A 24,555-nucleotide genomic window follows, 5' to 3' on the forward strand; every position below is an offset into this window, starting at 1 on the left:
CAGAACGGAACGCACACGGCCACTCTCCAGTTGGTCTGTGCATATTGATCTGGCTTCACCAAAACTTAGAGATCACGCGGCGCAAAATAGGGAGTTGCGAGAAGTGCAAAGCTACTGTCACTTAAAAAATGCAAGCAATTTTGGGGCGCCTGGGTGCTCAGTCAGTTTAGCGTCCGACTTTGGCTCAGGTCATGATCTTGCGGTCCGTGGGTTTGTGCCCGCATTGGGCTCTGTGCTGACAGCTTAGAGCCTGGAGCCTGCTTCGGATTCTGTGTCTCCTTCTCTCTCTGCCCCTCCCCTGCTTGCGTTCTCTCTCTCTCTCAAAAATAAACATTAAAAAAAAAATTTTTTTTTAAATGCAAACAATTTCAACGGATCCCTACTTCTCTTTCTTGGAAACTTGTCTTACAAGTGCCATGTCATAAATAATATTTGCATGAATATGCTAGTTTTTGATTTTGGGTTGAACTGAAATGTTTCAGTTGGGGAGAGCTATAATTTACAGTAGCGTGGGTTTCAGATCTGCAGGCTTTCCTTTGAGAGCTTTGAGCTAAAATACAGATACAGCAGATATGAGAAACAAATGAAAGCTGTCACGATGTCAGCAGCTAAGACCGGGGGTCCATCCCACACAAATTATGGACATCTGTATTCCTAATTGGCATTCTTTCGGGCTGTGCCAGCAGAACGGGAGTTCCAGGAGAGCCTGACAGCTTCAGAAAAGACAAGGTATCAGGTTTAGGTGGTCGGAGACACTGATGAGACATCGAAGCTCTTTTGTAGGCCGTATTCTCCATAGGTTTGCCATAATACCCGTGATTTTCAGTTTCAGCAACCTCCTAATGGCAGTCCTTTGTCAATCCGAAGTTTGCTACTTCTAAAACAGATCAGCTTATGAGCCTGAGATAGCACGTAGTATTGATGGTTATATGATCAGAAGATCGTTGGCAGAGATGCATACAAATAGTTAACAAGGTAATGGTAAGAAATGTTGACCTTGATTTGTTTAGCTAAGATGTAAAGATTTTTGAAGGTCAAAGGTGTCCTTGTGTAGTGTTTTGGAGTCTAACTGTGTCTGACCCTCTAACATTAAGCTGCTGTGGCCTGCAGTTTTGAAGAGTGAAGCTAACCAGGGGAAAAGAGAGAAGGGGGAGAGAACAGGAAATGGAGTGAGGTGTTTCAGGAAGTTGTCAGGGGTTGACTGATTGATTCCAGATGGAAAAGGTCAGCCTTCGTGACCCAGGAAATACTCACTAGGGGAAAGAAGTTGGCTTGTGGAAGGGGAAGGCCTGGGAGTGGGGCGATGCTGGAATGCACATTCTACTTCCTTTAGTCCCCGAACATTCAGAAACTTTAACTTGTCTGAATAGAATAATATCGGTGTTGTCATCGTTCACCAGAAAACAGGGAAGGAAGTTAAATTCGAAGCTTTCAGTGAACCAAGCGCGTCTTCGCCTCCACGATGCGGTTCGTTTGCTTCCAGGAGTAGAGGGAATGTGCGTAAAAGTCAATATCGGCGTGTGCCTCCACGTACGAGAGCGACAAACAAACATGTCTGGTTTCACGCGGTGGAGTCTGAACATTAAGTCCTCGACATTTTGCCAAGTCCGTTTCACTGACAGGCTCTCCTAGATACCTCACAGTCTAAGATAGGTTGGAGTATTAAAAATGGGAACTTGCCTCGTATCTATATATATACACACCCACACGCACATACATTTGGACATAATTTAAAATCTTGTAATAAATTTTGCAGACACTGAAATAATTCAGGTTAATTCCCTTGCTGTCACGAGAGGCCAGCGCTAGCCAGCAAGAGATTAAAATTTATTTCCATTGTTAATAGAAAATAATGAAGTGCATCTGAACCATCAGGGTATGTCATTCGGGAAATGTTCACTTTGGAACTGAATCTCACTCCACCCAAATGCACAATGATGAAATCAGCTGGCTCGAGAAAGCCCCACATTTTGTGGCAGGGACGCACGAGGAGGAGCGTTACGGTACAGTGTGACAAGAAGCTTGTGGAATGAATTAACGTGGTCTCAGAGAGAATGCTCTTTCTGGCCACGCAATCCTCAGACAGGCTGGGGTTCCCCTCACTGTGCCTAGGACGGGCTCATTGGCAATTAAAGCCAGAAGCGCCCTTGGCGTTTTCAGGTTTTCCCACAGGTGGCAGCCACGTCCTTGAAAACCCATCCGCACACACGAGTTACAAGGGTGGTCCGCTTCCTCTTTTTTTCCTCCGCCTTCTCCTATTGTTTTCAGAGGGCGAACGTATACAGAGGTGAGTGCTTTCAACTTCCGCGTTCATCCTAACCCCGCGCTAGGAGACTTAGTTTCTCTCTTCCTTTGACCACGATGCCATCTTATGCTTGTCCTGATAAGAACTTGTGCCTCTGCGCACGCGTGAGAGAGTGATGGATGGCTACATCTTACAGTGGCCACCGTACGATAGGAACGTTCTGGAAGGACTTTCCCCAGACTCCTAACATGTTAACTTGGGCACAGTTAAAAACAGACCCGGAGCTAGACAAGGCTGCATCCCTGAATTGTGAGCTTATAGACGATAATTTTCTGCGTGACAGCTAAGGTTCCTTTAAGTTCATTTTGACGTCACAGAGAGGCAGGGACACTGTACCTGTGGTGCACTCCCAAGTGAGGAGCTGAAGTGTGGGAAGGACACGTAGCTGACTAGGAACATGTTCTGTTGTCTTTCAATCTCCAGGACCTGATGTAATACCCAACACGTAGCAGGAGCTCATTGTAGGCTTTTGGGATGAATGACTGAAGCCCACTTATGTCCCTGGAAAATTCCTATATGCCACTGTCATACCCACAGCACCAGGCTAGGTGAAATATTTTGTGGACTTATGTTTATGGGGGTTTTCTTGAACCCTATTACATTAAAATAAATATATATTAAAAATTTTTTAAAGATACCATCTAAAACTCCATTTAAGGTAAAAAAAAAAAATTCAGAAGGGTTTTCTTGGGTGGGGGTTAGGCAGTGGATAGGACTGACTGAGAAGGAACACAAGATAACTTTCTGGGGAGATGGAAATGTTCACTGTCCTGATATGGTGTGAATTACCTGAATGTATCTCTTTGTGGAAGCTGTGCAGCAAAGACCTGTACATTTCAATGTATGTAAGCTTCAACTTAAAAAAAGGATTTATTATACTATTCTGTTTATTTTGTTTGCTTGAAATTATTCGTAGTGGAAATTTTTAAGTGCCGTCTAATGAATCTTATTTCATATTAGAGATAAGGCAGGGTCAAGGTTTCCTCCCGCCCTTCATTTAATAAGGAAGGAAGGGGTGTGCAGAAAAATTACCAGTAGAATATCAGCAAATTTAATTTGGGAGTAGACAGAAGAGTCATTTTTAAATACGGCTCCTCATTATGTACCTATTCAATGTCTTTCCTCAAGAGGTCTATACCTATGCATGAATATGTATATAACGCGTTACTTTCTCAAAAAAATTGCATGCATAACTGATAAAAAGATTCATGTCTAGCATGGCCCGTCTTCCTGGGTCAAGCAGGTGGTGGGTGCACTCAAATCCACCCACCTCTGCTATGCTTTCCCAACTGCTCTGGCCTTGACTGATCTCTGTCTTGAATGTCCCCTGCACCCCTGATCTAAGGCACACACATAGAACTCAACTGGCATGCTATTGGTTTGATGTGTTAGCCATATCTCTCTAGCCTGAGAGTGAGCTTTTTAAGGGTAGGGACCCTGCCTCGTAAATTTGGTACCCAGCCTGTGTGCCTGCCTTTCCAGAGGCTCCCCGGAGCTTACGCTATGGGAGGGGCTCACTGAGTAATGTCACCTGTCCTACTGACAGGTCAAACAAGGCAGAGGTGAGGCAATTAGGGTCAGACGTCATCCCGATTTGGCATGTGCCAGGCCCTGCCCCAAACGCTTTATGAAAAATATCTCACCTTATTCTTCCTCTGTTTATTCAGCCCTTGAGACAGGCATTATTGTGTATGTTCTACAGATGAGGAAAAAAAGAGATTAGACAAGGTGAAGTAATTCATCCCAGGTTACAAGGTTGGGGAACAGCAGGTGTGGCGTTTCAGTTCTATCTCATTCCCAATCCATGCCCTTCCACTACTCCACACCCATCCCTTCCCTTTCCTCTGCTTAGATTTACCGACTGTCCTACATTTTCAACACTGACTTCCAGCTTCTTCATCCACTCACCAAAAGATCAGAGCATCTCTGCCGCAGCTCTCGAGTGGGCGGGGCCGCTGCAGACCACTCCCCGGGGAAGCATCCTGGTGCCCAGTATTGCTTTAGCACACGCTAGAAGTGGGAGAACCCATTTCCAAGCTGGGAGAAATGACCTCCCCACTGGTGTCGAGATCTTCACTTCCTGAGCATACACAATCGGCTCCTTGGTGTGACTACAGATGTAGGGTCAGCTGGGAACGATTGTCCAAGTCCTGTGGTAGAGGACAAGGTTCTTATTTATCTTTTTGAAAAAAGTTTATTATTTACTTTGAGAGAGAGAGAGAGTGAGAGCAGGGGAGGGACAGAGAGAGAGAGAGAGAGATCGAGAGACCGAGAGCCCCAAGTAGCCTCCACGCTGGCAGTCCATGCCTTAAGGGGGGTTCGAATCCCATGAGCCACGAGATCAAGACCTGAGCTGAAACCAAGAGTCAGATGCTCAGCCTCCTGGGCCACCCAGGCGCTCCTGAGAATGAGGTTTTTAGAACCAGCAGGCGGATGGCCAGTTTCCCCACTTCATCACCTGGGCGTGGTTTGCGTGCAAATACGTAACAACACGCGAGTGACGGGTGGCCTCTTTCTCCAGAAGGCTCTGCCATAATTATGAGGTGATGGCCTGCTGAGATGCTGAGGGCATGGCGCTGGCCCAAGATTCTGTTCCGTCGCTCATTAGCCATGGGGAAGTCTGGCAGATCAGTATGCTACGGCCTCTACTACTTCATGTACAACTAACTCCACCCCCGCCCCACTTTCACCTGAAATACGCAGGTCGTGTTGTCAACAACGGTGAATGTGGATGGACACGTGCTGGCTGTTTCTGACAACATGTTTGTTCATAACAACTCCAAGCATGGACGGCGAGCGAGAAGGCTGGACCCGTCAGAAGGTAGGGCTGCCCGCTGTCTGGGCTGAGAACGGCACACAGGTCGAGATGTCCGCAGTTGTCCTGGCTTGAATTTTCCATTTATGTCTAAGCCGGAGCAGAGAAAGCACACAAGATCATGTGGGTTTTAAGTGAAGTTGTAAACACGGATGCCTGCCTGTTCTGCTGCAACGCCACACAGTTCCCAGCCCACACTCGGGCCCCCATGCCTCACCGTCTCCTCCATCCAGTTCTGTGTTTTTCTTTTCGCTAGACGGGCATTTCAGGCAAACGTGGACCTATGACATCTTGGTTAAACAGGAACGTTACCTTGCCAGACATGTATGAATAAGTGTCAGATGTACCCTTAAACAGATTGTGGGCAAAGCAAAACAATGCGCAGAATGAAATTGACACTAATTGATTTTTGTTTGCTTGGACAAGAAGAAATCACGATCTGCTCTGGGTAGTTTTCCATGTGCATTAGAGTCGTCAGAAATACTGGTAACTGTTCAACTTCAAGTTGTCCAAAAAATTAAAGCATATCAAGGAAGATAACTGACAAATACCTAAGTAAATTCCATCTTTCACACTCCCCAACTCGCCAGGGTTGGGTAAGGCTTTGTTATAGGGGGTGAATGGCTAACCTAGGCTACTATTTTATTGTGATGTTTTGCTGTGTACTGCCCACCAGCCCCCGCTCCAGCTTGGCCCTTAAAATGTGTCTTGTATCAATTTAAATAGGAATTAATGAACTGAAAGAAAATGATTGAATCAGTAAAGAATTTGGAGTGGTGTTAATTCTCCCACAGTGGGCATTGAAAGGGGAGAAGAAAATCCCAGGGTTCAGAACTAGGAACCCATCCAGTTTCTTTTGACTGATTGGATGTGATTGACTGGCTGTTCAAAGGGGGCTCATGTTTTTGGAGTCCTGCCAAAGTTCTCCTCCACCTTTGACCCTGTCAACTTTGGAAATGGAGTGATGGATTGACTTTAGTTATGGCCTGAAAACCATATTGGGTTCCTGTTGGGATGTAAAGTCCAGAGGCCTTGAACATATGGAAGAAGGGGGGGGGGCGGAATCCTTCCTACAAAGTTAGGAAACTGATTAGAAATTGTCTCTTAATAGAGCCGGAAAAAAACTCAACTATGATAGATTTTACTTTCTCCTCTCGCTAGCACATTAACAGGCCTTGTAAATCTTAACATCTTGGGGCAGAGGAGGTGGGGAGAGAAAAGGGATTTACACATTTCTAGTGTGATCAACTTATAAAAATATGGGGGAAAACAACAGGGTTTTAAAAACACCCTTTGCACAATTAGCTAAGTGTTCCACGTTTTCATATATAGTGGTCAACTCATTAGGCTTTAATGACCTGGTGAAAACCAGCAACCAATTAGGGAATGATGGCAAGTCAGCAAAGCTCAACTTGAACTTGAAATAACCAACAGCTTTCAAGAGCAGCCAATCCCCAAAACTCTAAATTTCAACCATCAAAGGACAGCCCTGACTTTTCCTTTCCTATCTTCCTAGCTACCCCCTGCATCAAAGCCATTAGCCCGAGCGAAGGCTGGACCACAGGAGGAGCCATGGTCATCATCATTGGAGACAACTTCTTTGATGGCCTCCAAGTGGTATTTGGGACCATGCTTGTATGGAGTGAGGTAGGCAAAGGCAACTTGCTTCCCTGATTTTCTTTGGCCCAAAGATTGTTTTGATTTGGGTAAGTGTAATTCCTGGATCATCAGCAAAAACGTGATTGCCTGTTGTTCAGTACCTGCTATGAGCGAGTCACCAAGAATTAAAAGACGCGTAAACCACAGTTTATTGTAGGCACGAGTCCCTTAAAAAGATAAATATTTGTTGCGCATTGTTTACAATGGTGAAAAATTAGGAAGAGCCTAAATATTGAATAATGGAATGGTTAAAATCCATTATTAAAAATTAGGTTTTGACAAAGTTCTAATGACACAGGAGAGGGGATCGTACTTCCGCTATAATGGTAAGTGAAAAAAAATTCAGGATAACAAGGTCTACGGATGTAAAATCTAATTACACGACATGCATCCATAGAAAAACGCTAGAAACGCACCAAAGATTAACAGTGGCTGTCTCTGGGTTATGCAGTGCTAATATTTTACTTTATATTTTTCTATAATTTCCAAATTGTCTAAAGTAGGTATGTTCCACTGTCATAATGAGAAAACCAGCAAGACATTACAAAAAGACGAGTACAGGGCTGGGTTGGATATGGAAAGTGGCAAATCACGATGTGAGAGAGTAGCAATGTAGGAAGCAGGGAGGGAGTGAATACAGGGGGTGGTGGGACTTGAGCAGCCCTGGTGGGGAGGCAAGGATCCAGACAGGTTACCTTGCGAGGAAATTCCAGAGTGGGAGAGAGAAACATGTGCGACACAGGGACAGGGCGTTTGGAGCGTTTGGAGCACTGTGAGTACAGCCAGTTTGCCCCGGGGGGTTGTTGAGGGAGATGCTCCTGTTCTCCATATCCTCAGCGATAACTTGTATAACAGGTATTTTATTTCCCTGCCTGTTCAGCTAATAACTCCTCATGCCATCCGAGTGCAGACTCCTCCCCGGCACATCCCTGGAGTAGTGGAAGTGACATTATCTTATAAATCCAAGCAGTTCTGCAAAGGAGCTCCTGGGAGGTTCATTTACACAGGTGGGTGAGAAAATGATCCAAGGGAGACTGGCTCCTGGTTCACCTTTGCTCTAGCTCCCAGTGTCTCCAATTTATAATGATTTTACCTTTTCTAGGCCTTTCTACTAGTGTGGGAAGAGTGGACTGGGTGATAGTATTGACTGGGGAAATGAAGACTTGATTCTAAAGTTTATTTTATGCAAGCAGTTTCTCAACAGTCTGAGAGATGATCACGGGAGTTCATTTCATGAGTATATATCCTCATAGATTTAACTCAGCTGGAACCACCTAGAATGGAATTTTGTCTAAGCAATCAGATAAAAAAAAATAGACCAAGTTGCTGGCTGTGACTAAATTTTCTTGAAAAAGATTCATATAGGGGCGCCTGGGTGGCTCAGTCGGTTAAGCAGCCGACTTCGGCTCAGGTCCTGATCTCGCGGTCCATGAGTTCAAGCCCCGCGTCGGGCTCTGTGCTGACAGCCCAGAGCCTGGAGCCTGTTTCAGACTCTGTGTCTCCCTCTCTCTGACCCTTCCCCATTCATGCTCTGTCTCTCTCTGTCTCAAAAATAAAATAAATGTTAAAAAAATTTTTTTTTTAAAAATAAAAAAAAAAAAGAAAAAGATTCATAAAAATTACCCAATGATACTACAGACTGATTCAAAGTATTTTAAAATTTTATGGAAGTGGAAATTATCTATTATTTCGGTATCTGTTGAATATCTACTTTGTGTCTACTTTTTCTACCTGGAAGGTGCAATGACTTATAAGACATGCTTCCTATTTGGAAATGTAGAAACTTTTGGAGGAGGGATGGTATATTGCACAGAAGAGCTGAGGAATTTGAATATTCAAAATGTTTAGTGTTTCCGATGAATGGAATATGAGTTTGGTGTGGCGTAGAGTAGGAGGAAGGGTTTTCAAGGAGGAGATGGAAATCAAAGACTGTCTTTTTAATGTTTACTTATTTATTTTTGAGAGAGAGACAGAAAACGCAAGCGGGGTAGGGACACAGAGAGAGACACACAGAATCTGAAGCAGGCTCCAGGCTCTGACACGGGGCTCGAACCCGCGAACTGTGAGATCATGACGTGAGGTCACAAACCGCGAGATCAAGCCGATGTCGGACGCTTAACTGACTGAACCACCCAGGTGCCCCCAAAGACTATTTTTAAGGGTGGGGAGGATTTGAATAGGCAAAGAGAAGAAGGAAGAATGTTCCAGCTATGGGAATCTCACATACTAAGGCCGAGCGGGTGAGGTGAGCAGGTGTCTGGAGAAGAGAGGGCCGGTTTACAGCTGTGGCAATGCACTCAGGTAGAACTTAGACCAGAACTTAGCCCACATGAGCCACGCAGGGGAGGGAAGGAAAACATAAAACAGTTTGAGAGCCCTGTAGGGTACCTAGAGTGGTCAAAGTCAGAGACAGAACATCAAATGGTGGTTATTGGGTGTCGGGGGAGGGAGAATGGGAGTTGATGTTTAATGGGTACAGAGTTTCAGTTTTGTGAGATGAAAAGAATGCTGGAGATGGGTCGCACAACAGTGTGAGTGTATGTCACACGCCTGAACTGTACCCTCAGAAATGGTTTAAGATGGTATATTTTGTTATGCATGTTTTACCACAATTTTCTAAAAAATGAAAAAAAAAAAAGCGCCTCGTATGGGAGTTAGGGCTTGATTTGTAAGACAACGTTAAGTGTTCCCAGGCAAGGGAGAGTAACTCAAAGGGGTTATCGTAAGAAAAACAAATGCTATTGATATAAAGACTGAGTCAATCAGGGGAATGACTGAAGGCAGGAAGATCAACCAGGACATTGTACTTTGAAGGAGAAAATAAAGGGTGTAGAGAAAGAATCATATGAACCTAAAAAATGTATCAGGCACATTACGAAATTCTAATCGTATTTTATAGTGTCCTCGTCTCTCGCTTGGATCTAGCCTCCTATTCTCGTTTATGTGTAAGTGTCTGGTTAGATATCAATGAGGAGTAGATGGAGAGTAATTTTTAGGTTTATTTATTTAAAATTCCACCTTTGAATTTTCTCTCTCAGGGTTAGTGTGTGTGTGTGTGTGTGTGTGTGTTTACGGCAGGAACAGTAAGCTATTTGCTGCTCTCGCCCCCAGAGGGACACAGTTTACTCATTCATTTAAATGAGTGTTTCTTACATGCCTCCTACCATGGCCTGGCACATGTCTAGGCTCTCCGATGTAGAAATGGGCAAGAGAAAATCCCTCATCTTAATAAAACTGACTTCTAGAGGGGAAGACAGACAACACAGAAAACAGGTAATATAATTTCAACAGTAATAAGTAAGGTATAGAGAATGAGGGAGGGCTTGGGGTGAGGTGGTCAGCGAGTGACGCTGTGAGGAAGGGACGTTGAGTGAAGACCTGTATCACAGGTGTGCAAAGCTGTCCCCCTGCCTCCGTATCTTTCTCACTTTCTCTCGTCTCCATTCACACTGCCTTCCCTCTGCGCCTGGAACTCTTCAGGCCTGTGTTTCTGTTTGGCTCTTCAGTGTTCTCTAGCACAGTGTCTGACTCTCAGTGAATTGGGGGCGAGCGTCCCAAGCAGAGAACAGATTATAGACTGAGAGGTCGGAATAAGCCTGGCATCATCAGGGAAAAGCATGAATGCCTGTGGCTGGAGTAGCATTGGGGGGGAGGAGGACAATGGGAGACGAGGTTGGAAGGGCACATAGAGCAAGGGGTTTGAATGGGAAGACACGGAGGATGTTGAACAGGGAAGCAGTCGGCATCCAGACAGGATTGAAGGCCACGGGGCTGGATGAGAGGGCCACAGAAGGGAGTGTAGCTACAGGATGGAAGAAGTCTCAAGATGGCGCCTCAGGAGCACCAGCATGTAGGACTCGGGGTGATAGGAGGAGCCTGTGAAGGTGACTGAGAAGGAGTGGTTGGTAGGGTTGGAGGACAGCAGAAATGTGGGCTGTCCCCAGAGTTAGGTGAGGAATGGGTCTCACTTTGGGGGCACTTGCCACATTTAGGACTCTGGCATCTCTGTTTTTTCTAGTATACTCACTGTATATGGGTGACCATCGGCCTGTGAGGGGACAGGTAGGACTAATAGCAATCACACTGCAGCCAATCCTCAGCTCTCTTGTGAAGTAACGAAAGACATCAATCCTCAGGGAGGCTGTGGACGTGTGGAACCAGGGCTTGTGTGCTTGTACACGCATATGTGTGTGTACATGTGAAAACTGTCTCTGCAGCAGAAGTCCTCACCCTTTGCTGCACTTTACGTCACTGACACCTGGGCCCCAGACCAGGTATCTCTGAATCTCGGAGGGCAGGACCCACCCAGGTATCCATGCGCTTCATATATTCACTGAACAAACATCAGCTCTAAATTATGCTCAAGGCTCCAAATCGGTAATTTCAGTATGTCTCTAGCAGCTTACAGTTCTAGAAGGGGAGACGAACACATGGAGATTACGATGATTGGCTTAAGTCCCATAAGAGGTATAAATGCATGGAGCACTGAGCAGGGAGTGGCTGACTTTGGGGAATCAGTGAGGGCTTTCCAGGAGGTGACAACGGAGTGACATTTCTAAAGCACAGTAGGAACTTGCCAGACAGAATAGAAGAGGCCGTGATCCACAGCCTGTGGAAACAAAGTGTTTGGCAAAGAGGAGCCCACATAACCATGAAAATAATAGATATTATCTTACTCGTAAATTCCAAGAACGGTAGAGATTGAAGATCACGTGGTCAAGCTCCCTCTTTTGCTGATGGGAGAACTGAGAGCCAGGCAGAAGTGACTTGTTCCCAGTGGCCCCTTGAATTCAAGGTAGAGTCAGAATAAGGACTCAGGTCTCTGGCCATCCTGCCCGGCATCTTTTATTTAGCAATTATTGTTAACCAATAGCTCGGCTTTCCTGATGTGCTGAGATTTTATCGACTTATTCACGAAGCAGATATTTAAAAAAATTTTTTTTTAATGTTTATTATTTTTGAGAGAGAGAGAAAGACGTAGCACAAGTGGAGGAGGGGAAGAGAGAGAGGGAGACACAGAACCTGAAGTAGGCTGGGCTGACAGCTCAGAGCCTGATGCGGGGCTCGAACGCGCAAACCACGAAATCATGACCTGAGCCAAAGTCAGATGCTTAACTAACTGAGCCCCCCAGGCACCCCACAGGAAGCAAATATTGGTGGAGCGTGTTTGCTGTGCTTAGCACTGTGCCATGTGCTGGGGACACTGTAGATGAGTCAGACCAGCAGGATCCTTCCTTCATTATGGTGCAGTGATGTGAAGATAAGCCAGTGATGCTCTAAGCTTGGGCTGCTTGGATGCCTCTAAATAGTTCTGAAATCTTGTATACGTGACTTCACTTCGTAGCCTTCCCGTCTACAAAACGGGCTGCCTACCTTACAGAGCTGTGGTGAGGGCTAAAAATATGGGGCATGGAAACAGTGGCGTGCTGGTAAAAGTTTCACAATTGGCTCTTCAGGGAAAAGCCAGGGGGAGGGAGCAGTAGGGTTTGTAGTATTTGCTGATTTCCATGGTGCAAATACTCTGACTATGGGTGATTTCTAGCTACCAGTAGGACATCAGCTGGCTCACAAAATTTCTGAAAATTTAACAGCTTGCTCTCACAAGCTGGTGGAAACCAGGTCTAGAACACCTCTGTATGTAAGCATTTGGGAAGGGGAGCGACTATATCTTATTATTCAAAAGTATTTATTACTGGGGCGCCTGGGTGGCTCAGTTGGTTAAGCGTCTGACTTCGGCTCAGGTCACAATCTCGCGGTCCGTGAGTTCGAGCCCCGCGTCGGGCTCTGGGCTGACGGCTCAGAGCCTGGAGCCTGCTTCCGATTCTGTGTCTCCCCTCTCTCTCTGACCCTCCCCCGTTCATGCTCTGTCTCTCTCTGTCTCAAAAATAAATAAACGTTACACAAAAAATTTAAAAAAAAAGTGTTTATTACTAATAATATTCCTATGCTTACTATCAGGGTTATTACCATGGAAACTTTTACTATCAGGGTTATTACCATGGAAACTTGAGCAAGTAATTACAAATGTGATGAATCCTAAAAAGGAGTTGCATAGGATGCTGGGGACATATGCTTGGGAAATTGAACCCTCTTAAACTGAGATAATGGGGAAAGCTGAGAACAGTCCAAACACAGGAAGCAGAAGGTGCAAAGGCCCTGGAGTAAGAAAGAAAATGGGATATATATGATGGCCACTATGAACAGGGAAGAAAGAATGAGTTGAAGAAAGGTTGGCCTCGAGCTGGAAAGGGAGGGTTGGGGCTGATCGTTTGGTTCTACCCCGAGTGCCATGGGGAGCTATTGGAATATTTTAAAGCCGGGGAGTGCCATGATCAGATTTGCCTTTTAAAAGATCATTCTGGCTGAGTTGTTGAGAATGGCTTGGAAGCCAGGGTGGATTCAAGGAGGTCAGCCGGAGCCCGGTGTGGTGGCCCCGGCCAGAAATGATGGCAGCTTGGACCAGAGTACCAGTAGTGGGAACAGGCAGAAGGGGATGGAATCTAGGAGGTAGCGTTGGCATCACTTGATGATTGATTGGATGGGGTGAAGGTTGGGGAAGGGAGGGGAGGAGGCAGCTCTCAGGTTTCAAGTTTGAAAAATTGGGTGGGTGTAGTTTAGAAAGGGATTTTTAAAAAGGTATAAAGTGCTAAGGGAGTTCAGAGGAAGGCCAAAATACTTCCAGCTGGTGGAGAGGTGAGAAGATTTAATATTGTAAAGATGTCAATTAATGAATACACTTAACACAATGCCAATCAAAGTACTAACAAAATGTTTGGGGAAACTTTACAAGAGTTCACCTGGAAAAATAAAGGTGCTAAATAGAACCCCTCCTTTTGAAAAATGAGAAGGGCCATGCTCTTCCAGACTTAAAACCTATTGCAAGTTTCAGTAATTAGAAGAATATGGGGCTTTGTAGGAATACATAGAAATGTTATGCCACAGAAGAGAACATTTAAAAACAAACAGGTTTTGTACACATGAGTACTATGGATACATAAGGAGCCATCTCAGTCAATGTGGAAAAGATGGGATGTTTAACCAATGGGAATGGACTCACTAGTTAAGCATTAAAAAAAAAAGTTAGATAACTAATTTTATATTATAAACTGAAATATTTGAATTAGCTGTTTTGAATGAATAATGTACACAGTTCAGGGTGCCTGGGTGACTCAGTCGGTGACTTTTGATTTCAGTTCAGGTCATGATTTCGTGGCCGTGAGATCGAGCCCCACATTGGGTTTCATGCTGAGTGTGGAGCCTGCTTGAGAGTCTCTCTCTCCCTCCCTCTTTCTCTCTCTCTCTCTTTCTCCCTCTCTCTCAAAGTAAACAAGTAAACATTAAAAAAATGTACACATTTCAAAATATTATAATCTTAAACCTTGCTAACCTTGACCCCAAGGAAACCATCAAGCATAAATCTGTGGTGACATAAAAAGAAAAATTTTGCATGTCAGGGGGATGGTCATTAAGTCAAAAGGAAAAGGACAGACTGAGAACATATTCATTGCATGTGACATATTACCATATGTATAAAAAGATTCATTCATTTGTTCAGCAAAAGCTTACTTTATGCCTACCATTTGTCAACCACTATGTTATGCCTTGTGGATAAAGTGATGAATGTTAGATATCTCACAAACTAAGGAGAAAAGGAAAGATATGTAAATTAAAAGCTAGCAAGGAATATCAGGAGTTAATTCAGGAAGGAATACAGTTTAGCAGCAAACGTATTTTTAAAAATCCCAATCTCATTAATAATCTAATACATGCAAATTAAGGCGACTATAGGATAACATTTGTTTTCCCTGTCAGGTTGGCAAAGAATTGTTTTTAAGCAAATGAAAATACCCAAGTTGGCAAAATTAGAAGGAAGTGGGACTTCTAACACTCTAATGCAGGAGAGTAGATGGCTCTAAAGAGTACCTTGATGGCACTGGCTTTAAAAATGTATATACCCTTTGACCCAACAATTCCACTTTCTGTAATGTATACCTAGGAAATAACTCAGTTTGCCTGAAGGCTGTTCATTGGAACACTGTTTGTGGTAGTGAAAATTGAAAACATCCTAGTGTCCATTAGGGGACTCATTGAATAAATAATGAAGTCTCTTTACACTGAAACACATTTTAGATGTTAAAAGTAATGCTGTGAATGAATATTTAGTTGCATGAAAGATGTGATATAGGTTAAAAAAAAGCATAAATTATATATATATAATATCTATATATTATATATATAATAACCATATATATTATATATCCATATATATTATATATATAATGTGCATATATTATATATAATATCCATAATATGTAGATATTATATATAATATATGGATATTATATATATAATATATAATATATTATATAATATCCACATATTATATATAATATATTACATATATATTATTATATATATTATATATAATATCCACATATTATATATATAATATGTGGATATTATATATATAACATCCATATATATTTTATAGGTATATATATATATATATATATATATATATAATTATCCACATGCATAACATAGTTGTTGACAAATGGTAGGCATAAAATAAGCTTATGCTAACAAATGAATCTTTTTATACATAAGATAATATATCACAAGTAATGAATATGTTCTCTGTCCTTTTCCTTTTGATTTAATGAACATGTATACATATATACATGTATGTATATATGTGTGTATACATATATGTATGTATGTATGTGTGTGTGTTTAAATATATATATATATATATATATATATACACATACACATATATATGAAAAAGGAATAGTTGTATAAAAAACCCCAGTAAGATTAAAAAGCCTTGCATATGAAGGTCTTAACAATGGTGGTTTCTAGGTGTTGGTATTATTGTTATTATTTTAAGTTTTGCTTACTTATATTTATTACTTTCTGAAAAAAATAAGTAACTTTTAATTAATAATTAAACAAAGAAAATGTGGTATAAAAAATTAATGTTCCCCATATTTAAATTCTGAAACAACACACATTGGTCGACTTGATTCTTTAGGCACAAAAAAGAGTATTTCCAGCCAGGGAAGCAGTGAAGCTTCTTCCAGAAGACTGGCTTTGAGAAAGAAGGACCATGGGAAGCAGTTAAGGGTGAGGAGGGTGGGGACACAGTAGTATATTCTTTCACAAATAGAGAAGAAAATAAAAATACAAACACTGTTCAGGTGGCTCAGGGCTGGTCACTCTCTCTAAAAACTTCTACCTGAGGTTACTGAGCCAAATGGGACTAGGGTTGGTAGAGACAAGTGGCTAATGTTATTCACGGAGGGGCCCAGGCGCTACAGGAAATGGTCTGGCGATCTCTGGTCTTGCCCACTCAATGAGCAGCCACCAACATGGAAAGCACTTTCCAGCCCATCCGGAATCTTGGTCCAAGAGCTGGAGAGGCAGTGGCTTCCCCCCGTGACTGGAGGTGGGGCTACAATGCCTCCCGAGCCGAGGCCTGGCTTCAGGGAGCCTGGAGAATCCTGACCTTCTCTCTGGGTGGTGATGGGGAGAGAACTTATGGATTTCCAGACAGCCCGGCCTCCTGAGCCACACGTTCGGAGCCTCAGAATGTGCTCGGCTGCAGGATAGTGTGTCAGAAACCCCTAGAGGTCTAGACAAAATACTCAGCTCCAGTGGTCACGTGGAAAATCGCATCTTGATTCCAGAGGAAAAGAAAACCTTGAGAAATCTAGAGAGCTTTAGTGGGGACAGACTGGGCACCAGCGATCGGCTGGCATCCAAGGGGAGGGTGCACTGGACTCAGCCAGAAGACGTGCTTTCGGATGCCGGCTGTGGCACCAATGACTTGTTTGTCCTTTTGACAAGTCAGCTAACCTTCCTGAGCCTCATTTTCTTCATCTGTAAAGCTCTGGTACTAATCATACTATTACCTATAGGTGTTTTCCTAATTTGGCTGAGCGTGAGAATCATGCTTGGCTTCGTTCCAGACATACCGAATCATTCTCTTTGGGGAGGGTCTGAGAATCTGTATTTTAAACAAAGAAACAATTTTGAGAAGCCTGAGTCCTGCTCATCAGGCCGTCGTGGAGACTTCCTTGCTGGTAAAGTACCCTGCGCACGGGGGCAGCTCCTTCGAGACTGAGTCGTTGCACCGCGAACACAATAATATTTACTCTCAGGTGGAACTTTCTAGGAGACTCAAAAAGCAGGAGGTGGGAAAGGAGGTTCCAAGGTCCAACCATTGATGGTTGCTGTATCCAAGGATACACCATCATAATAAACCCAAGCCTATTAGAGGTAACTTACTTGATATAATTAGCCAAAAGGCAGTAATCAGCTCCCCGTGGTTGTTGCACCAAGTACAGCATAAACAGCATCAGGGCTCTGAAAAACAACACATTTGCTTCACACGTGTGACTTTGCAGATCTGTTTTCCTCCAACCGTGGTTTGCTAAAGTGTGGCTTGCTGCTGTGGAGTTGAGAGATCCACGTGAGAATACAGCTCCTCGGGAAAGGTCCGACTGCCTCTGTCTGCTTGGGGACGGAGGCATGGTATACCAGCCGGGGCTCAGAGGGAAGAAGGACCTCTGCTTTCCTCACAGACCCTTCCACAGTGAACTTGGAGGGCAGAAAAATAATCGCGGTAGAGGCGCCCAGTGGGATCATGGTTATTGGTTGTGCAGGTGCTTCCTGGCTGTCTTGTGGGTGCAGGAAGGGGATGTCTGGAGTGTGCATCTGGGGGTAGAATGGCCACAGTTTATAATGATAAAATCTGCACCACCCACAGAAACCAGTGAGAGGTCATGGTTTTTGAAGGCAGGCCATCGAGGATAGGGGGGTAGATGAGTACAGCTTTTCAGTGTTACTCCTCTGGTTCTTTGGCCTAAACATCTGTTGTAAACGTTTTGATTGTTGGTGAAGAAGTCTCCCGTAAGTTCTGTCATCAGATAGGACTGGTGAGAAAAAGAAATGATGATACGAATTCAGTAGTCATATCTGGCATCGCTTGAGGAGGTAGGGCCAGGCTCATATCTCACGAGCTCATATCATCACTGCTTTTCCCCCAGGGTGATGATTCTATTAGTATCTCGACCTTATAGATGAGAATTGCTGCTGCCTAAGGTCACCGAGATAGGTGCAGTCCTAGGTGTCTCATTTCAAAGCTGCCTTCTTCACCACTGACCTATGCTACTCACCAATCCCGTATAGCAAATAGAAGAAATTACACCAAGGCCATCTCTTTGGCTTCATCCAATATTTTACCTGGCAAATGCCAGTGGCCTTGCCTCTCTGGCCGGTACTCCGAGGAAATGCACAGGAGATAAGCCTGGCCAGTGAGCACGGAGGGGCTCAGAAGATGCCTTGCCTGGAGCGCCTGGGTGGCTCAGTGGGCTAAGCGTCTGACTTCGGCTCCGGTCACGATCTCACAGTTTGTGAGTTCGAGCCCCGCCTCAGGCTCTGTGCTGACAGCTCAGAGCCCGGAGTCTGTTTCAGACTCTGTGTCTCCCTCTCTCTCTCTGCCCCTCCCCGACCCCTGCTCATCCTCTCTCTCTCTCTCTCTCAGAAATAAACAAACATTAAAAATATTTTTTAAAAAAAGAAGAAGACCATGCCTTGCCTGTGCCCTGCTGTTCCACATTGCGAAGCGGGGATGTCGTGTGATCGGCTGAGACTCTATGGAGTGCTTCCAGTTCCCTGGAAGTCATAGAAACTATCCTCTCCACGAATAACTGAAGTTGGGAAAGGAGTACCAACTCCACTTTCTTATTAAGAGCGAACCTAGTGCTGGAGTGGAAGACAGGGACTGAGTTTGGAGGCCTGGATTTGAGTCCCAACTTTCCTGCAAATCACGTAACCCTTCTGCATGTCAGGCTCCTAAAGTGAACAAAGAGGAAGGTATATATCTCATGAGGAAAATGAAATGGTATAGATTTGCAAATGCATATGCTTAGAAATATCGAAATAGAAGTCCAGTTCACTCCTGTCGGCGTTTGGCAGGGGGGCACGCGTTTCTGGGATGAGGTTTACGTGGCTTCGCCTTCTTCACCGTCGGATCCAGGGTGGGCTTTTTGGCATGTCTTCCCTTCCGAAAAAGGTGGATTCTTCTTGAAAGGCCTGCCACACCGTGCTCTTGATAGCTGGGACTAGATTAGAAATCAGGATTCTGTCGGGGCCAGAGGGGGCCGAGGCAGCCTGAGAACATGGGCTCTGAAGGTGGAGAGAAGGGGGAGCAGGTTTTCAAAGGGGGACAGAAGGAGCAGAAGACACCTAATCGGCCCAGGTGGCCCAGGCACGCACGGAGGAGCTGCTTGCCCAGGTGTGTGGTTGAACTTGGATGTTGGCAAATGAGAACGGATGGGGACCCTGGGACGCTGAGGAGCCAAAGAATTCATGTCACCTCACCTCCGTCCCCAGAGACCTTCTTACCTTTTGCTTTAGCACAAACAATTGCATCTGATTCCATGTGTTAACAAGACAAAGCGTCAACAAGAAAATGGCCAAGAACAGGCAGCAGTTGGGAGAAGAAATGGAAGACCTGGATTTTTCCACAAACCTTTACATCACACCCGAGGCTTGGTGTAGGGCGTGGGGTCCTCTTTTCATAAAGCTGCACCTCACAGGTGTGCAAGTGGGATTGCAAATGTGAATAGCTCATTGCAATTCACGTGTCGTTCTTTCTTTTTCTTAGAGCGGTACCCTGAAAAAAAGAATTCCCATCTAAGAAATGAATCTGATTTTTAGTTAAAAATACCCAGTTCAGACATCAAAAACTGGCCCGAGTACAATTGTTCCCTGTTCACCCTGGAAACAGGTTGAATCAATAGCCCTCCTGGTAGCCTGCACTTTTACTGAGGTCGCCTCTGCCCCCACCTCTTGTAAAATTCGGATCCATCATTCAGCTGAGTCTGAAGAATGATGTCTCCATTGGAAGCCCCAGAATAGGGGGCTGTTGTTTCACTGGAGACACCTCAGCCCCTTAATGGCCTGGTGCTCTCGGCTATAATATTCTAAATACACATTACAGAGAGCGTGATCATATTCATAACTGCTCCATTGTGGCATTTAGATTTACCCTTGAAATTTATCTTTAATTTTTACAGTTGTCTCCTTAACCACGTATATTACTCCCTTCTTCAAACAATCTGTCTTCCTGCTGCAGTTTTTCTTGAAACCAAAGCATAATTAAATATTAAATTAATATTTCATTTAAAATTAAATATCAAAGGCTTCAGTCTAATCTTTCACTTATGCACTGCTGGTTCTCACCTCGTGTTCTTGTTCCTGTATCCACGAAGGCGGGTACCGCCTCTTAATAATGTGTTCTTATATTATCTTTGTCCTTTTTTTTAATTGGTGACACCGAACTTTTGCTACATTGAAACAAGCAGATGTGGGGAAGGAAAGATTTTAATGTAGCAAAGGCTAACGACGATGTAATTCAACAGCCTATGGCTTCAGCCCCACCCGTCTCCACTTCTCAAAGAAGAATTTCACTGCACCAAATAAATAATCGCCTTCGGATCATATGCAAGGGCCTACAAGGGATCTTAGAGGCCATTTCGCCCAAGCTTCTGTCTTTGCAGAGAGAGAAACCAAAGTCCGCCTGGCCTTGAAGATGGTGTATGGTCGGTCATGGGTGGGGGAATAAAGCAGATCCCAGGCCAGACCGATTTTACCTCCATTGGCTAGCCAATGCTCTGAAAAAATTTAATTTGGGAGCATCAAGGTGCTAATTGAACATAGGCCTTAAAAGAAATGGACGTAGGCTTTGCATGTTGGACACATGAGCAGTGGGGCAGAAGGTAGATGATACACTGGGAAGGTGAGGAGAGAGAGAAAGAGAGAGAGGGAGAGAGAGAAACTAAAATCAAAGCACAAAGAAGGCAGGCCCCACAGGAATCAATATGGAGGCTCAAGGCTCTTTGAAGAGATGGACACTGAGGCAAAAGCAGAATGGAGAAGTCCTAGAGGTAACATGAAGGCAAGAGCTGGCCTCTGTACATCTGAATTCTTCCCCATGCTGAGTTGTTCTCCACCTTCCTGTCCTGTCAACAGGACTTTGACCAGAGCCACATAGAGAGGTATTCGTGATGCAGTTTTTCCCCTTCGCTTGGTTATCAAAGTCCATCTTCTGATTTGGTGTTTGTCTGGCAGTCACATTGCAGAGATTTGATTCTTTTCCATTGCTTTCTTTATTATTGGAGAAGGATAAGATTTCCAGTTAGGACTAGAGAGATCCTCTATTTATGTGGTCTAGACCCCTCAGTGGACCATGGGCTCTATGCATATCTAAGAAAAGTGAAGATCCTTTGTTGCCGATAAGTGCACATATGTGCAAACATACAGCTAGGCTCAGACTTTTAGAATTTTATTGGCCTCTTGATGGCCATCCGTACACTCCATGATGATCGTAGGCTCCAGCTGAAGACTTACCAGTGAGGAAAGCTGAAACCCAGGCCAACATCCTAGAGTGACAGCCCAATTGAGCACTCAGATCTTCCCTCACCACATCATCTGATTTGTCTCTTCTCAAATTTCTGCAAAGGAATTTGATCAGCCTTTGAAGCCGCCATTTTTGTGATGAGTACTCCTGTCGGCCAAGGGCATAAATGACCTCCTGCCTGCAATGTCAATGCTGTCTTTGTTGAGGGTTGACCAGAACTGTAACAAAGACTCCCCATTCCATGTTAGCCAGTGTCCCCTATATATTTTTTGGAAACAGAAGTAGAGGGGGTAGGCATTATCTGGTTTCTGTGCCTCCCTTTAAGGAAAGCAATAATCATATAGAACTTCTACATCTCACCAACCTCTGGGGAAAATTAATATTGAACACCAGCCAGCTTTTTTTCTAATGAGTGGTTCCCAGTAGATATTTTTAGTTAAATACTATTTACTGATAAAATAAAACCTTTACACACTGCTTATAGTTTATATCTATTTGCCGGATCCAAGATATGTAAGAAACCTCATATGTTATACCCGCAATCAAAATGAGAAATGACACATAAGATCCAGGCTCTCAGGAGAAATATTATGAAATCTCAAGGTATTGATGAAAGTTTTTCCAAGGCTGATCCAAATGGGATTTAGATTCTGTGGCAGTTGAAATGTGTATTATTAAACTCCTTAAGCAAACCCGAATGACTCCCAGTGGAGGATTAAGACATTCTATGTATAGCAAAGACGAAATTCTCATGTCTGAGTTTTCTCTATTGAATTCCCCCTTGATTAGCTTCTGTAATATTTAACTTCATGCCATGCCATAATTATTTAATAAAAGGTAAATATAAATTATATTTCAGCGGGGATATGACCTTTTACCTTAATGTGATGTTACTAAAGAAAGACATAGATAAATAGAGCCTATAGATCGAAGTGCATTTTTAATTTACTCTGTTTTTGCCCTGCTAGCACTTCTCTGTGTCCCTGTCAGCCAAGGGGGCGGCAGCGTTTCACAGCACCCCCCACTCCATGTGGTAGGAGAGGTTGGAAATTCACACTGATGATGGTGGTTAACGATCTGGTTGGCCCTCGGAGGCAGTCTTGGTGCTGATCTTGGGCACCTCATTAGCTAATTGAGGTTTGCTTGGCTCGCGCCGAGGCCTGAAATGTCAGAGAACACCCAGGGAGATGGGGAGGAGGGAAGCCGGGATTCGACGTGAGGCTGAACCGACAGGATGCAAAACCAGCCGGTCAGTTGGGAAGTCAGTTTGGAACCAAAGTAGAGGTTGTCCAGTTCAACCTGGATGTTCTGACGGCCAAAAACTGGAGGCATTGACCGACTTCTTCTTTTGGCTTGGTGTTGACTAAGCACCGCTCATGATTTGTGCTTCCGACGTGCCTTGATGAAACGAAGTCGTGTGTGTGCATGCGCGCGTGTGTACATGCGTGTGATTTTTTTTTTTTCCCCTGTCCGTATCGGCGACAGTGTATTTTACCATTGTCTTCTCATCTGGGATACACACAGAACCCCTCCCACAGTTTGCTGTGGAGTCTGGCAGGGGCCTGCCAAAAAACACTCCACATCAGAAATCGATGAGGATGCCTGATCAACTTCTCAGTTTAAAACCTGCATCGCTAACCCGGTGTGCTCAAGATAGTCTGCTATTTCTGATTTGGGTGGGGAGTGAGGAGAGGAAGGCAGGCAAGATAAAGCAGACATTACCCTTGGGACCTGGTGGTTTCCCATCCAACAGGAAGAACAGCGGGTACAAATGTGCGATCAATTCTGTGCAAGAGAAACTTCCATCTACATCCCACTTCTGTGTACTGATTAAAGCCCAGCCGTAGAGAATTCCTCTGCAAGTGGCAGGAAGCACAAGGGACACGGGGATTAGTGGTGGTCATGGGGGGACCCCTGGAGCTGTAGTGAGGCGGAGTGAGAACCTGCCGGGGGAGGGGGGGGGGAGTAGCCATGCAAATGGCTAGAAAGGACAAGGATAGTCGTGGAGACAGGAGGGGGAGGGCCCTCGGAGGGGCTAGATTTCCTACCTTAGGGGATCTTCCCTTACTTTCTAGTAAACACATTGTGAGCATGCTAATTTCTATAACTTCCATTTTCTCCACATAAGAAAATCAGTACCTCAGGTAACGAAATGGTGCCGGTTTGGAAACAGACAGGGCAATGATTGATTTAGAGCATTTTGTCACTAGGTCTGTTCTCCCTGCAGCCCTGGGCAGCTGTTTGTGTTTGCTGATTGATACCAAATGGGGCCTTCTCCCACACTCAGGGACTGCGAAGTCAGGCAACCTGGCGAGGCTTCGCTTTGGAGATCTGCAGCCCTTTGCCAGAAGCTAGAGAGGAAGCACGGGAAGGCAGAAGGGCGGGTGCAAAGAGTGGGTGGAAGCAGAAGGTGGCATGGCCACTTGCCAACACTCTCTGCTCTTTACCAGCTCAGCCCAGTAGCTCAGGGCAGAGGGGTAGCCTTTTTGACCCAGGCGGCCGTTGGCGAATCTGGATAAGGCTTGAGACAACGTCTCTAAGGTTCAGAGCACAGGCCTAGGAGTTAGAGAAGACAGGACACAAATTCCACCTTTACTGCCTGGAACCACATTCGAAATGGGGATAAAACCCGTATCGTGGGGTTGTAATGGGGATTAAACGAGCTAACGCATGTAAAAGGCCTGTAATACAGCAAGCCTTTGGTTAATTCTAACAGCAGCAATAACGATTTTCATTATTGGATATTATAGCCACTAAAAATACTGTTATTAAAGAAAAAGGATTCAGAAACTGCTGACGTTTTAATGCTAAGTGGGAAAAAAAAAAGGTTTATGGAAGGATTCTAATTATACACACAGGTTTTCTCACATGTGGTTCTGGATAAAATGGTAATTTGAGTCCAAGTGTTTAATCTGCCCTCAGCCCCAGAAAATATCAGAGGATATTTTCAAGAAAACGACAACAACAACAACAAAAATAGGGGAAATCTAGTCTTCATGTTTGAAGCCAGTTTGGTGTCATCAGTATGCCAGAAATTGTGTGCTGGTGTGTGCAAACAGGGTTATGTTGGAGGATGTGTAGAAGGCTGCACCCGTCATTCCCCTCCAGGCCTCCTCTGACCCCCTACCCAAAGGGTAAGAACAAGCAACACAAGCAGAAACTTGATCTTGAATGGAGACCAGGGTACCTAGCAGTGCTATATCCAGAGAAGTTGTCATTTACATATGAGGGAGACAAAAAGATATTGTCTCATTGCAGGGGCTTGGATAGAATTCAGCTCTTCTTACTGATGTAACCTGACTGCTGGGGAATTGAACCAGTGAAAAACGTAAGAATGGAAAAGTTATG

At 44.3% G+C, this 24,555-nt stretch overlaps 1 protein-coding gene across 2 annotated transcripts in view; it reads left to right on the forward strand.

Annotated features, from left to right (window-relative positions):
* Positions 1–24,555, forward strand: part of EBF2 (EBF transcription factor 2) — a 198,388-nt gene that overhangs the window by 147,400 nt on the left and 26,433 nt on the right. For both annotated transcript variants that reach the window (XM_058720271.1, XM_058720270.1), the window contains exons 8-10: positions 5,009–5,126; positions 6,637–6,767; positions 7,660–7,786. In XM_058720271.1, coding sequence (XP_058576254.1) covers positions 5,009–5,126; positions 6,637–6,767; positions 7,660–7,786 — 376 coding nt within the window. The remainder of the gene's footprint in view (positions 1–5,008; positions 5,127–6,636; positions 6,768–7,659; positions 7,787–24,555) is intronic.

The sequence above is a fragment of the Neofelis nebulosa genome, chromosome 3 (assembly GCF_028018385.1).
Source record: "Neofelis nebulosa isolate mNeoNeb1 chromosome 3, mNeoNeb1.pri, whole genome shotgun sequence".
Classification (NCBI taxonomy): Eukaryota; Metazoa; Chordata; class Mammalia; order Carnivora; family Felidae; genus Neofelis; species Neofelis nebulosa.